The sequence below is a fragment of the Aplidium turbinatum genome, chromosome 3, assembly GCF_918807975.1.
Source record: "Aplidium turbinatum chromosome 3, kaAplTurb1.1, whole genome shotgun sequence".
In the NCBI taxonomy this organism is placed as follows: Eukaryota; Metazoa; Chordata; class Ascidiacea; order Aplousobranchia; family Polyclinidae; genus Aplidium; species Aplidium turbinatum.
The window spans coordinates 34,129,732-34,144,899 of NC_137474.1; the positions used below are offsets into that span (position 1 = coordinate 34,129,732).

Consider the following 15,168-nt stretch of genomic DNA (forward strand, 5'->3'; position numbering starts at 1 on the left):
GCAGTGCAGTGTTGCGTATACAGTAGAATTCTTCATGACTCATACGGTTCACCCCCTCCCTAGCTCTGCCGTTATTTCAGTTTCTTGTTGATTAACGACATTTACACTCTTTTTTTTTTACTTTCAAAATTTGCGCGCGATAATTTTAGTTTTAAATTTGGTTTACAGCAACATTTTCTTGTGTTTTGCCATGCTAGGCAGGTAGTCACTACCTGATCTAGCCCCTTGAAGAAATCAGTCGTGTCTGATTGACGAAACGTTGGAAAAAAGCAGATTATCACCTTATAACCTACATAGCTAAAACCTCAATTGCTAAGGTAACAGGGATCAGTTGTCAGTAGATGTTACAGAAAATATATTTCGCACTTATTCAGTGCATCGTCAGTTCTGATAAAGGGCAGTTAAAACCTACAAGTAATGTTTTAAACAACATTACAGTGACGCAATAATGTCAAAACATGAGCGTAAAAAATTGAAAAAGCATAAGCGTAAATATTGAAAAAATGCTGAATGAAAACTAAACCAAGCCTGCAGTAAAGTAAATTACGTATCAAATATAAATTATAAACTAGAATTGATGAAAGAGCGATGAGCAAAGCCTGCAAATGTAGCGTTGTGACAAATTACGGCAAAGAAAATAAATTATATGCGGAACACGGCAGTCAAAGGCAGTGATAAACAAACTAAGTACAGCGATAAATAATTAAATGGAGCGTCTTGGAAAACACAAAATGTAGCGTTGTGGAAAAAAGAGTAGGCAAAGACGGCAGTGAATAATAAGGCAGTAAAATATTGAAAAAATACCAAAAAATGTAGTGGAGCGTCAAAAAATTAAACTTGTGGCAGAATTAATTTTTGGATATTTATTTTGGCATGTATCCTATGTATCCATTTATCTTCACAAGCATCTAGATTATCAATATTGGGTTGTTCAACAAATGTGACATTGTAGCATTGGGAAAGTTGTGGTTCAGTACTTAGATCATGAAATACAGCAAAATGTTTTAATAACGCAGCCCTGTCATTATTAGAAGAAAAATCGAAAGTGTTCCAAGTTGCACGATGGCCTGACCAGCGAACCGAAAATTTATTAACCGTTTGTCCAACATATTGTTCATGGCAAAGTAAACATGTTGCTACATAAATCCCATAATTGCTGCAATTGAGTTCCTGTTTTAACTTAAAAAGTCTTTGCAGAGTGCTCAATGTCGTTGTACGTGAAACCATTGACAAACGATGATGACCATGGTTACCACACAACGCACAGCGACCACAAGGGGCAGAATAACCTCTTTCTAGAACAGAAGTTTGGATTTTTTTTGATAGATCTTTGTAGTTTGTAACATAATTTCCAATTGTTTTTGGCCTTGTGTATGTTACCATGACATCAGGTTTAAGTTCCTTTTCTTTTTCACTCATTTTTAATAAAGCTGGGAAAGCAGTAGCCCACACATTCTTGCTGTTTTTCTTTTGAGGTTTTGGTGGCCTAAGTCTGTCAGTCCAAGTTGAAGCAATTCCAATCATGTCATTTGTCATCGCAATAGGGAACTCTGACCTAGTAGCTTTTTCTTTGAGTCTTGACAAGCTGGAAATGTAATGTTCATGGCACTCATTCAGAAGACGCATTCGAATGGCTTCTCCGTATAATATGGATTTGAAGGTGGATATAGGGTGGTGCGACTTTCCATTTATGAAGCAACGATCTTTTGCTGTAGCTTTGACGAAATCTTCAGTGGTAAATTTAAACTTGTTACCATGGGTGATGCAATGATTGACATCTAAAAATTCCACTGCGCCTGTCTCTTGAGAAGTATCAACCTGCCTGAATGTTAATTCAAGTCCAAATTTGGCGAAATTATCAATAAGCGCTAATTTTACATTATTAGTTGTTTCGAGTCCAAATGAAAGCCAAATGATGTCGTCGATGAATCTTTTGAAAATGCATGCTTGGTTAATAACTGTACACAGAGATTGCAGAATGAAATGCATAGTTATATTAGCAAGTGAAACTGAGTTGTTATCTCCAGTTATAATACCATCAGTTTGAGTGAAAAAATGCTCTTGATATTGAGTCACAACATTGTTCATACAGAAATTATTTAAATCAACAATTGTTTTCTTAGCTTCAGCAGAAAATGTGGTGTGTGTGTTCAAAGCACTATACAAGGCAACATCAACGACTGAACGTTTAAGAGAAGGATAAAGTGATTTCACATCCGCCGCTACAATGTATAAGGGCGATATCTTCAAAACGTTATCAATTGTACTTGAATTTGTACTCTGCCAGAACAATAGTTCCTCAATATAGTTTCTGCTATCCCTGCAGTATTCGTTCGGATTGGATTGGCAAAATTTGATGCTGATGGGTGCCAATAGTTTTTCAAGGAAAGCGGTGATGCGGGATGTAGTAATCATTCCAGAAGATTGAAGTAGACGTACTGGAATGTCTTTGACATTGACAGCGGATAAATTTTCCGAAATCAGTTTGTGCGTTTTGAAGAGAGGGTAACAGTAGGCTGGTTGATTATCCCGAAAATGTTTGGCATTTTTACCTGTCTCTCGATGGTAGGATGAACCTTTTAGTTTAAATCCGGTTGTATGGTATAGCAGATTATCGTCAACGACACCCAATTTATGCAATCTCAAGACAAAATCCTCGCAGTGCTTTCTAATTTGATCCATGTGTTTGTTGATGGCGGTGGGATAGTAGGGCAACGTTTGAAACTGCTTAAGTTGTTCTTGCAAAATTTGGTCATAATCCTTGTAATCAAGTAAAACAATTTTGCCGTCTTTGTCTGATTTGCAAATCACAATTTTTTTCTCAGACACCAATTTTCGAATTTTGTTAAGGCTGTTGCGCTGTGCAGTAGTGAGATTATTGTGTTTGCGATAGCCTTGTTTGACCGCTGTTCCCAAATTTCTAAGTTTACTAAATGCCATGTTTACATACACTTTGGTTTTCTGGTTAATTTGATCTAACTGAGGTCTGGAAGTTTTAGTTATTTTGAGTTTTTTCGGTATAGCTGTTTGTTCAGTACTTTCATCAAAGAAAACGTCTTTCCACTCAACCCGCCTGATGTGTTGGTAGGCATTATACCATTCAGTGTTTTCAACTGTCTCTGTCCAGTTTGGGGTCGGTGCAAAATTTAAACCATTCATAAGTAAAAGTTTATCTTGATCATTTAGGCTAAGAGACGATTTATTCAAGATCAGATGATTGGCTCTATTCATGGCTTCCTGCATTGCCTTAAATTTGCGACGTGCACGGTATCTCTTTCTGTCATTGGCATTCTTGGAACTTTTAGTTTTTCTCACACTATTCCGGGTCAAAGCTTCTATGGTTGAATTTTGTTTAGACACCAACCAGTTGAATTTACGAATAAAACGATTCTTTTCTTTGAGACGTTTCTCATTGATTAGTAAGCGCTGGGATTCCGATAATGCACTCCATAAGCCTATGTCGCTTTTAGCCTGTATTTTAAGGGTTGCGAGCTCTTTAGAAAATTTTCGATTTTGCTGCTGTATTAAAAGATCAAAATCCATACCTTGACAAGAGCAGTTAGCTACGTTATAACCTACATCTTGTGATAGTTCATCTTAGTTGGCACCAGAAGAATGCAATCATGTTATGTAACTAAATACCTGGTGAACAACCTCAATCACTTTTAAAATTATACCAAATTATTCTCTTCCCCTCTCTGTAAATATCATAGTTGACACAGCTCTCGATGTACAATGCTGTTCCAGTTTGATCGATCTCGTGCCGATTAAGCAAAAAGTCCTACTTATGACATATTATTGAGCTTGCACAATGTGCCTTGGCTTTGATGAGAAGTGACTGCATTTTTATTTTTATAATTTTTAAATTTTGTCTGCTATCAATGATGAGTGATGACATAACTGGTGCAGTTTTTATCATAAACGTAACTTCGTCTAACTTCTTGCAAGACTAGATTCACTTGAACATTTTCCATTGTACACTAAATAACCAGCGTTGGCGTAACTCATTGTATTGTCTCATTTTAAGGCGTTTGTGAAAATTGCAATAAGTTTATATGCAAAGAGTTTGATCAGAATGATTTTATAATTATCGTTGCCAATTTATTTAGTGTAGAACTGTAGAGTGAACAAAGTTCAATTGTTGAGCACTGACTGGCAGAATATCTTTGGCTGTTTTAACATAAACATAGCTATTTAGAGCTTCGGTAGAGAGTTTGTCTTGTTGAACCATAGGCATACGAAGCCGAGCAACGTGATCAAGTTTAACATCTTCAAGTTTATAGCTATTTGCAAGACAAAGATTGATCAAATAGAATTCAAATTACAGTAATTCCACGTTGACATTGGGAGTACCAGATTTATTGATAAGTTTCAAACTAAACAAACATACGTCGAAAATACATCAGATAATGTTGCAAAAAAACTACTGTATAAATAAACATCCTTTAACAAACAATGCTACGTGCGCTTTGCATTAGAAAACAAAAATAATACACAGAACAGTGGATGACGATAATAGTAACCTCAAAATTATGTAAAACATGACGTCATCAATAACATGATTGGAATGTTCAAAGTGCAGTTTAGTAAAAATGTTCGGATTGAAAATGGTCTAAAAAAGCACCGGAATAAATTAAGGACGATATAATTTATGTAAAAAAGTATAAAAATTGTGATTCATACAAAACTAATAATAGCACTTTTTGAAAGAAATATATTTACAAAAACTGGATCGTTTTGGTGTCAACAAGGTATAAATCAAACAATATGCTCGAATTGCAATAAGTGAAACATCAACATTTTCTACTTGCCTACATTACTTTAATATATTGTATAAAAAATAAAAACCAACCATTATAAGATATAATTTAAATTTTAACGCTTTGTCATAAAAAAGTTTTTAAAATATTCTCATAGACCACTTAAAACTTTAGATAACACGGGGAACCACGCAAGTGCATCCAACCGTAACCACTTCCTTATCCAACTTGAGCGGTCCTCCATTATAGGATCTCAAGACATTGATTTTCACAATCAAAGGAACTGATTCGTAAGAAGAGTCTTCTATACCATCTTCTGGTGAGATGCAACCGCTGCAGAGGCATCGAGACTGGAAGATGTACTCTGGGATTCTAGAACAAAAAACAAATCTCAAACCATTGCAATTGGTACAAATCCAATGCAACACATCAACCACATAAAATTAATTTCACAGCAAGTTTACATTCAACTGTAAGTTGCATAAAAAATTAGAAAAAATTACTAAGATAGAGTGACTAAAAATAGTGCATTGCTTACTCAACGAGCTGTACGCAATTGTGATTAAGCACGTTGAAATATTTTGTTGGCTGCTTACCAACACCAAGCATCACGTGTATACTTATTTACTAGATATTTCAGAATTGAAATGGGCACACTGTGTTCTTACCGGAATCTGTCATGCTGAAGTTCTTGCACATATGGGGACAGACTACGAGATCCCTCTTGTGTATGGGTACGAAGGTATTCTGCATTCATCTCAGGACACGAGGTAAGAGATCGCTTTCTTCTGTAACTTGAAAATCGACCAGCAAGTTTTGCTTCTTTTATGTCTCGGAGGAGTGCTTGTTGGAGTTTTTGATATGAACTTTGGAGCACAGGGCTGGATATAATCATTTCACACTCAGTCCTGTGAAAAAATTCACATTAGTGATGATTCGTTTGAAACATAAAGAAGCAATCTGGGTCATGTTCAGAAAATCTGACTTCATGAATGTTAACATTTCACTGCATATAAAATAATAATGAGATATCATAAAATTAGATTTACGGAAAACACAAAATAATGATTTTCTTTTTCAAAATTTTTGTTTTGTAAATGTAAAGTGCAATCATAAAACGAGACACAAGTTTACCAAAGGATCTTGTCACGAAATGTAAATTACTCATCACATGTTATAAGCTAATTTAAATCACTTATTCATTTTTAGCCAGTCTGGCTACGTATTTAAAGTTCAATATAAAACAACTTTACATACCTGTTTGTTATTTTCAAGTCAGTACATTCATATTGACGCTCGATGTCTCTTCTGTAACGATGAACTCCGCCTTCTGTGCACGAGTAAGCCAAAATCAACATAAATACAGAGAAAAAGAAAAGACAGTTTTTGGCGAATTCCATTTAAGCAGCTTTTCTTTAGGTTTGGTATAATAAGTTGTGAGCAGAGTTAATATTAACAAGATATGTCTCGTTGCTTGTTTTGTTACTGTTGACTTGAGATGCGTATTTCGAATTATGGCAATAGCTAAACAAATTTGCTTATATATCCTCAATGCAGATCCTAGATTCAGTGCGAAATTCGTCAGACAGAAAAAATGGCGAGAATTTTCGTTCGATCTCGTCCCAGGGGAAATACCGCTGGACATTCGTTTATGCCTCTGCATTGATTTCGGTTTCGCGTTTGTTCTTGTGCGCCATCACTGGCTGCTTCTGCGTGCTATAAATTGTTCAGATAAAAGCTTAGGCTACTGAATTCGAATTTGGTTGAATGTTTACAAATATTGCTTGGATTTATTCGATTTGACATAATTCTTGTCAAAAGTTACTTCTTAAAACATACAAAAGACTCCATGTTTTGCAAGTTAATGCGTTTCATATAATGACAATAAAGACCGTCCTGTTTTTAGAAAGTGTTTACAAAAGAGCCGGAAGTCACGAATGAAGTATTTTTTTATAAACTATTGGAATTTTACATTTTCTTTGCACACAGCCATTTTTAGCAAGTTTTTTTGTTGTGCAACAATATGACATTATCATTATTATATTATTTTCACATTTGGTTATAAAGTTTATCACACTTCAAACTATGCAAAGAATCATCATCATCATCATCATCAACCAATTTTGATTATACAGGCCATGAATTAATCCTCATGTCGAGGGTGTGGCCTGTCTGTCTGTCGTGAACGAAGTCTTCCCCTCCACACCTCGCGATTTATTGGGTTGGCAGAGTCCATGTTCAGGGATACAAGGTCACGTTTTACAAGCTCTTCCCAAGAAAGTTTTGGTCTACCTTGACCCCGCTGTGCTGCGGTGTTGACTCATCTAACCTGTGAGACCCAGCTTGAGCTGCGCTCAACGTGACCAAACCATCTCAGTCTGCCTAATTGGAGGACTTCACTGATGTCTTTTAGTTTGAGCTTTGATAGCCGAGTCTCAAACTGGATGTTGTCTTCAGGTTTGACTAGGCAGGTCCATCTTACCATCGCTCTGTCATTAGGTTGTAGGTGCTTGACGGTGCTTGCTAAAGTAGCCCACGTTTCAGAGCCATAGAGCATGACACTCCTCACACAACTGGAGTAAACTTGTCCTCTGGTTGCAGCAGGAAGTTGCTTGCTTGTGAGGATAGGGAGGAGTTCTCTAAACATTTTCCAGGCTGACTTTCACCGAGTTATAGCTGCATGCTCACAACCCCCTCCAGAAGACATGGTATCACCAAGGTAGCAAAAGTCAGATACCACGTCAAGTTTGCCACCATCAACCTCAACCTCGCTTACCGGTCTGCCATCTATTGGTCTTGCTGTGCAGAAATAAATTGCAGAAAATAAATGTAATAAGATTGTAATCTCAATTTTAATTAATAAATTTAATCTTTCTTTGTAGTTGGTATGTGACCACACCATGATGTTGCTATGTTTTGATTCCCGAAACAGAATTATTGAGTCAACGTTGATCGTAAGCAAAGGACGAACTTCAGTTGCTTGCGTTCACGATTTATCAAAAATTATTACAAAACGTTTGTCATGTTTTGATTTGCTCATCCAATTGCGTTAGCCTAGCTTCGATTGCGATTGCTAATTACGTATTCATAAAAACGTCAAATCTGTTGCTCAGTGTCATGTAAGAAAATATACCAGTCGTGACGTCATACTAAACCAGCATAATCGTGCCTTTGAAGCGTCGTGACTGCTCGCATACTTTCCTTATGTTTAAGTTAGATGTTCTATAAGTGATGCGTGATGACATGCTTGATGTAGTTTCATTACAAACGCAACTTCACCTAATTTCTTGAAAGATTAGAATCCCGTATAGGGCCTAAGCATTTTCTACTGGGATAAACCAGCGTAGGCGCTAAATTAGCTAATCGCGTTATGTTTATTTCTGTGGCTGATTTCTTCAGCACATATTGATTGCAACAATGTTTTTTTCAATCTACAAAATCTCATCAGTCCAAATATATCATATCATCAGTTCATATCCAAAATATGTTTCTGGTTTGAATAATATCAATTGTAGGCATAGGCTTGTGCTGTATTGCAAAGATCTCAAATACGCGTCTCAGGTTTATTTAGCCTACGACTTTTTCGGTGGTTTTTGGTGCAAAGCGATTATCTTTATGGAGCACGTAGTTTATACCTAACTCTAAAATTAGCTGTAATATCAGCCAAATATATGTACAGTTGCGGAAAATATCGCAAAAAAACAAATGCTCGACCGTTCAATGTGGTGGATACAAGTTGACGTACAATAACGTCACTTGCGTAAGGCAAAAAAATAATTTTACGTATAAACCTTGCAACGCAAGTGACACTACACGTTGGTATTTTACGCATGTTTATTTTAAAATCATGCGTTTAGATGTAAATTTAAATAGTAATTGAGCAAAAATAAGACATGATTAGCTGAGTGACCAGTGCGGAAGTACAACGTTGCTTTGTGGATACGTAGATGAGTAATTTTCGGTTTTAGTGAATCAACGAAATTTTACAAAGGTTGCTGGTCCTATTGCTTCATATATAAATAGTGAAAACTATTTCTAACTTCAAGCAAAGTTTTGAGCCACAACAAATTGGGCTTTGGGAATGAAAGTTTTGATTATATAATAAAATCTTTAACATTGTTTTGTTTGTCGAAAGCAACCTCGTTTTCTTGGAATTTTTAAATGACTCAACTTATTTTTCATGTTTCACTTCAGCATCCATTTCTTGTTGCCAACTTTTGTTAAGCTGCCTACTTTCAATATGAGATCCAGTGCACTTCAAACGAACTCTTAAAACTGAACAGTTTATCAAGCATCCCTCGTAATATCACTTTACAACAATAGGCTAGACTTGGTGAAAAATAACATAATAATTTCTTTTATACCGTTTCACATTAACTAAGTTTGATTCAGAAATAACGTCTAGTTTTCCACCATCATTGACTGATGATATACGAAATTTGCTATTATTACTCGATATAGTAGGCTATACTCCGCTGTTGGACGCAAGAAAACACATTGGTGACATTTTAAGTATGTTTAAATGATTTTATCAAAAATAATGCCAACGTCTAGTTCTACCAGAAGCAATATATCGAATGTTAACAGAAGAAACAAAGCTGATAATTTATGATATTTTGTATGCCTGAAATTACTCCAAGCAGTGGTTCTTCACAGGGGAATTATTTTTTGCCCTTTATTTTATTCAAGAACTGGAAATCGCGGAGAGGCTTTGTGCAGACGAAGCTTTTGTTGTCGTGTTACAGTTCTTCGAGACCGGGAGGCGCAAAGCCTGTATTGAGTGACGTAGCGGTCAGTGGAGTGGTGCCTCACTTCACTGACCCGTGTTCAAAACTCGGTGCTGTCACGGAAGGCTCACTCTTAATGATTGTTAAAGGGAGGCGTGTCAAAAAAAACGTAAGAACCACTGCTCTAAAGTAAGCACAAGTAATTTCTTTAAACATTTCCACTCTTAAGAAAAAGTTATTCATGAAAGTATCTAATATAACGAAAAGTAGCCTACATCAAAATTTACTCAAAAAAAAGTTTACAATCACCTAGCTCCAGCGGTTAACATAATCTCCGTTAAATGTTATTCCACAACGTCCGGTCACGGATGCTAAGTGTAAACATGAAAATATCTAATTTTGTGAAATGGTAAGTATATTTTTCACAAAATTAGATATTTTCACATTCATGCACGGATGCTAAGTATCAGTGGCGTAGCCAAGGGGGGAGAGTTTTGGGGGTTACAACCCCCCCCCCTTTGGCACGCATGTGACGTCATGATATTGAGAATGATGCTTTCAGTCTCTATGTCTCTAAAACAAAGTTTGTCTAATTTTAAACAAAACTGCATTAAAAGAGCGAGTTTTGCCAATATCAAACACTCAAATAACTCAGCTAAGAATTAGCAACAAGAAAACATAGAAACTTAACTTTACAGTATTTCTGAAAATTGCCCAAGGAAACATGATCTTATCCTTTTGCCATGCCACCGGACAGCACCATATTACAGGAATATTTATACCCACATTTTTGTTGAAAATCCTCTCAGAATACACCAAATTCAAAGTAATTTTTTAAAATTTTCTGGGGGTGGCCCCCCAGAACCTCCGCCGCTGGGTGTCGCCTTTGGCGAAAACGCCGTCGGGCTTCGCCCGTCGGCCGTCAAACCCCCCCCCCCCCCTTTTACAATTCCTGGCTACGCTACTGCTAAGTATAAACATGAAAATATCTAATTTTGTGAAAACATTATTATTTTTAGAAGAAAAGGATCAGTACCCATTGGTGTTTGGCTACTGATTTTACTGTGTGATTTTTTCGTCAACACGTCCCTTCCGGTTTTAACAAGGGATACTTAAAGAAGCTACGAAGACTTTTATTACGTTTGACAATAGAAGGGCTTGTGTTTATCGTAAATATCTCTATTTATCGTAACATGATAATTAGCACCGATAGTAATTTAATAACGCTTGTCATGATAACCTGCATTGCGCTATTAGCATCAGGCATGGATATTCACAACATGCTCACCACAATTAACCTACCATACTTGTTAATTCAACTACGCGTATACTTGCTTCATACCTAGCCTACTGAAAAGGTTTTGTAAAAATAAGCACCTTACTGGTAACTTTTCAATTGTATTTTCCAAACAAGTATTCTTTAAATATGCTCTTCATAACATTTGTTAACTGTCATCTGTAACTGACTATATCAGCTGCACTACAAAACTTTCTGCAATTTTAAAAAGAACAGCATGTTTAAAGCGGTACCAACTACCACCTTCTAGTGTCGTGAGAATAAGGCAATCATTGCAAGCTTTTGTAACCCCTTCTTTAGACTTTCCCGGTTTTAACCTGGTGAACTATCATGGCGAATTGTTAATAACGTTTATCTAACCTCAGAAAATATAGAATTCATCATAAATTTTTATCTGATATCTCATGTCACGTCATTTCCGTATGGTTGGTCTGACTTGCTTGAACAGAACGTTCCATCAAGTTTTATGGCAAACTTACTCAGCTTACGATCAATGCTGACTCAATAATTCTGTTTCGCAAATCAAAACATGGGGACGTATGCTACATCAAGTTTTTGGCCACATGTCAAGCACAAAAATGTTTGTCATGTTTTGCTCAACCAATCGTGTTAGTGCTCCTTCGATTGCGATTGCTAATTACACATTCATATAAACCAAGCAGTTCTCTTCCCCTATCTGTAGGAGTATAGGTATTATAGCTTACACAGCTCTCGATGTAGCCTACAGTGCATTTCCAATTTGATCGATCTCGTGCCGACTAAGCAAAAAATCCCACTCATGACGTATGATTGAGCTTGCATAATAAGCCTTGGCTTTGATGAGCAGTGACTGCATTTTCATTTTTCCCCTTTTCTTTTATATTTTATCTGCCATCAATGAGGAGTGATAATATTATAACTGATGAAGTTTTTATCATAGACGTAATTAATCTAACTTCTTGCAAGATTATATTTCATTGAACATTGTACACTAAAAATCAGCGTGGGCGTAACTCATTGTATCGTTTCTTTTTACTGGCGTCTGTGAAAAGTGCAATAAGTTTATATGCAAATAGTTTGATCAGATTAATTTTATAATACCGTTGCCAATTTATTTGGTGTCGATCGACCTAAGTTTAATTGTTGAGCACTGACTGGGGGAAGATCTTTGGATCTCTTCAAATAAACATAGCTATTTGCAAGACGACGAATGATCAAGTAGAATTTACTGTATTGATGCAAATAAAATCACAGTAGTTCCACGCTGGCATTGGAAGTATACACAAGTTTTACACTAAACAAACATACGTTGAAAGTACATCAGATTATGTTGCACAAGACTATAAATAAACATCCTTTAACAAACAGTGCCGGCTACGTGTGCTTTGCATATAATCATACATAGGCTAAAACCTTTGAATGTTTTATTAGTAGGAGGCAAAAATAACAGACGAAACAGTGGATGGATATAATAGCAATTTCAAAATTTAGTAAAAACATAACTTTATAAATAATATGATGGTAATGTTCAAAGTGCAGTTTAGTAAAACTGTTTGGATTGAAAATGGTTTAAAAAAAGCACCATAATTAATAAAGGACGATATAATTTATGCAAAAAAACTATGGAAGTATATTTTATAAAAAATCATTAAAAGCACATTTTGACAGAAAGATATTAAAGAAAAACTGTATCGTTTTGTTGTCAACAAGGTATAAATCAAACAATATGAGCGAATTGCAATAAGTGAAACATTAACATTTTCTGCTTGCTTACATTAAATCAATATATAAAAAAACAGTGCAAATCGATCAGTACAAGATATAATATAATTTTTAGCGCTTTGTCACAAATAATGTTTTTAAATTTTTCTCATAGACCACTTAAAACTTTAGATAACACGAGGAACCACGCAAGTGCATCCAACCGTAACCACTTCCTTATCCAACTTGAGCGGTCCTCCATTATAGGATCTCAAGACATTGATTTTCACATTCAAAGGAACTGATTCGTAAGAAGAGTCTTCTATGCCATCTTCTGGAGAGATGCAACCGCTGCAGAGGCATCGAGACTGGAAGATGTACTCTGGGATTCTACAACAAAAAATTAGGTTTAAACTATTGCAATTGGTGCAAATCCAATGCAATACATCAACCACATAAAATTAATTCCATAGTAAGTTTACATTCAACTGTAAGTTGCACAAAAGCTTAGAAAAAAAATACTAAAGTATATTAACTAATAATAGTGTATCGCTTCCTCAAAGAGCTGTTCACAATTGTGATGAAGCACGTTGGAATATTTAGTTAGCTACTTACCAATTAATCACCAAGCAACGCATGTATACTTATTTACTGGAATTTTTAGAAATGAAATGGGCACACTGTGTTCTTACCGGAATCTGTCATGCTGAAGTTCTTGCACATATGGAGACAGACTGCGAGATCCCTCTTGTGTATGGGTACGAAGGTATTCTGCATTCATCTCAGGACACGAGGTAAGAGATCGTTTTCTTCTGTAACTTGGAAATAGATCAGCAAGTTTTGCTTGTTTTATGTCTCGGAGGAGTGCTTGTTGAAGTTTTTGATATGAACTTTGGAGCACAGGGTTGGACATAATCATTTCACACTCAGTCCTGTGAAAAAATACACATTAATGTTGATTCGTTTAAAGTATAAAGAAGCGATTAGGGTCATGCTCTGAAAATCTGACCTTATGAATGCTAACATTTCACTGTAGATAGAATAATATTAAGATGTAATAAAATTAGATTTACGAAACACAAAATAATGATTTTTTTTTAAATTTTTGTTTTGTAAATCTAAAAACCACAGATATATACATTATGCAACCAAGCAACCACACAGCATTTAACATAATCCATTAAAATTGAACATAAACTATAAGCTACAAACGTTTTCGGCTATATACACGTTAGCCCTTATCAAGTAAGAAAGATGTCTGTGATTGAAGAAAGTGACCTCTTTACCAAAATTGTACTAAATCTAAAATGCAATGACAAAACGAGGCACAAGTTTACCAAAGAATCTTGCCACAAAATGTAAATTACTCATATCATGCTATAAGCTATTTTAAATTACAGTATATTATTAATTTTTAGCCAGTCTGGCTACGTACTTAAATTCAATGTAAAACAACTTTACATACCTGTTTGTTATTTTCAAGTCAGTACATTCATATTGACGCTCGATGTCTCTTCTGTAACGATGAACTCTGCCTTCTGTGCACGAGTAAGCCAAAATCAACATAAATACAGAGAAAAAGAAAAGACAGTTTTTGGCAAATTCCATTGAAGCAGTTTTTCTTTAGGTTTGGTATAATAAGTTGTGAGCACAGTTAACTCTTTTAGTTTAACAAGATATGTCTCTTTGCTTGTTTTGTCACTGTGGACTTGAGATGCGTATTTCGAATTATGGCGATAGCTAAACAGCTTTGCTTATATATCCTCAATGCAAATCTTAGATTCAGTGCGAAATTCGTCAGACAGAAAAAATGGCGACAATTTCCGTTCGATCTCGTCCCAGGGGAAATACCTCTGGACATTCGTTTGTGCCTCTGCATTGATTTCAGTTTCGCACCTGTTGTTGTGCGCCATCACTGGCTGCTTCTGCTTGCTTTGAATTTACTAACAGAAATAAACTTTAGCTACTGAATTCGAATTTGGTTCAATGTTCAGAAGTTTTGTTTGGATTCATTCAATTTTGACATAATTCTTGTCAAAAGTTACTTTGTAACAAAGTAAAGACTACATATTTTTGCAAGTCAAGCAAGTCAAGTCTAATATGTTTTTATGTAAAAGCAATAAAGATTGTCTTGTTGTTACAATAGGAAGTGACTTTTGCATATTAGTCGAACTCGGAAGTCACATATGAAGTATCTTTTGGTGGAAGCCCTAGCAAACAGTGGTGCCACGCGGCATGGTGTGAACAATGGTCAAGCAGCACATCCCCACTTCGCCAAGTATTCAGATCCCCGCCCGAGAACCAGCTGGGCCATGGCCTCTCTAGATTTGCCTCATCAAGGCGTAACCGTTTGCTCACTTGTGTTGGACGCTATGGTGCAAACATGTCGCGCTGGGGCTTGGCAGAGAGTGCTGCTTGTGAGTGTGGTGAAATGCAGACGGCAGCCCACATTATCAAGGATTGCCGGCTACACAGACCACCTCATGGTATGAAAGGCCTAGTTTCCATCGATGACGACACCAGGCAGTGGCTAACCAACGGATGCCCTGACATAAAGCGACAACACGAGAGAAGAAGAAGAAGTATCTTTTTATAAACTATACAAAGGAAACTATACATAGGAAATACACATTTTGTTTGCATAGAATCGTCTTTTAGCGAGTTTTCTCAGTAGTTAGCCTACGCGCTCGAATCAAGATCACGC

The 15,168-nt window shown here is 36.1% G+C and overlaps 2 protein-coding genes across 2 annotated transcripts; both read right to left on the reverse strand.

Annotated features, from left to right (window-relative positions):
• Nucleotides 1–4,930: 4,930 nt before the first annotated feature.
• LOC145766746 (interleukin-17C-like) lies at nucleotides 4,931–6,118 on the reverse strand. The gene is made up of 3 exons (XM_082578452.1): nucleotides 6,018–6,118; nucleotides 5,429–5,668; nucleotides 4,931–5,132 (listed from the first exon to the last, which is right to left on the reverse strand). The coding sequence occupies exons 1-3, from the start codon at nucleotides 6,116–6,118 to the stop codon at nucleotides 4,931–4,933; spliced, it is 543 nt and encodes a 180-aa protein (XP_082434578.1).
• Nucleotides 6,119–12,652: 6,534 nt separating this feature from the next.
• LOC145766747 (interleukin-17A-like) lies at nucleotides 12,653–14,030 on the reverse strand. Its single transcript, XM_082578453.1, has 3 exons — nucleotides 13,930–14,030; nucleotides 13,157–13,396; nucleotides 12,653–12,854 (listed from the first exon to the last, which is right to left on the reverse strand). The coding sequence occupies exons 1-3, from the start codon at nucleotides 14,028–14,030 to the stop codon at nucleotides 12,653–12,655; spliced, it is 543 nt and encodes a 180-aa protein (XP_082434579.1).
• Nucleotides 14,031–15,168: the final 1,138 nt, after the last annotated feature.

Excerpts from the sequence above, each read along its gene's own strand:
- LOC145766746 (XM_082578452.1), bottom strand. The coding sequence starts at position 6,118 with ATGTTGATTTTGGCTTACTCGTGCACAGAAGGCGGAGTTCATCGTTAC. Across the intron at positions 5,669-6,017 it reads GACTTGAAAATAACAAACAG|GACTGAGTGTGAAATGATTA; the intron begins GTATGTAAAGTT and ends ATTTTTTCACAG. Across the intron at positions 5,133-5,428 it reads CTTCAGCATGACAGATTCCG|AATCCCAGAGTACATCTTCC; the intron begins GTAAGAACACAG and ends TTTTTGTTCTAG.
- LOC145766747 (XM_082578453.1), bottom strand. The coding sequence starts at position 14,030 with ATGTTGATTTTGGCTTACTCGTGCACAGAAGGCAGAGTTCATCGTTAC. Across the intron at positions 13,397-13,929 it reads GACTTGAAAATAACAAACAG|GACTGAGTGTGAAATGATTA; the intron begins GTATGTAAAGTT and ends ATTTTTTCACAG. Across the intron at positions 12,855-13,156 it reads CTTCAGCATGACAGATTCCG|AATCCCAGAGTACATCTTCC; the intron begins GTAAGAACACAG and ends TTTTTGTTGTAG.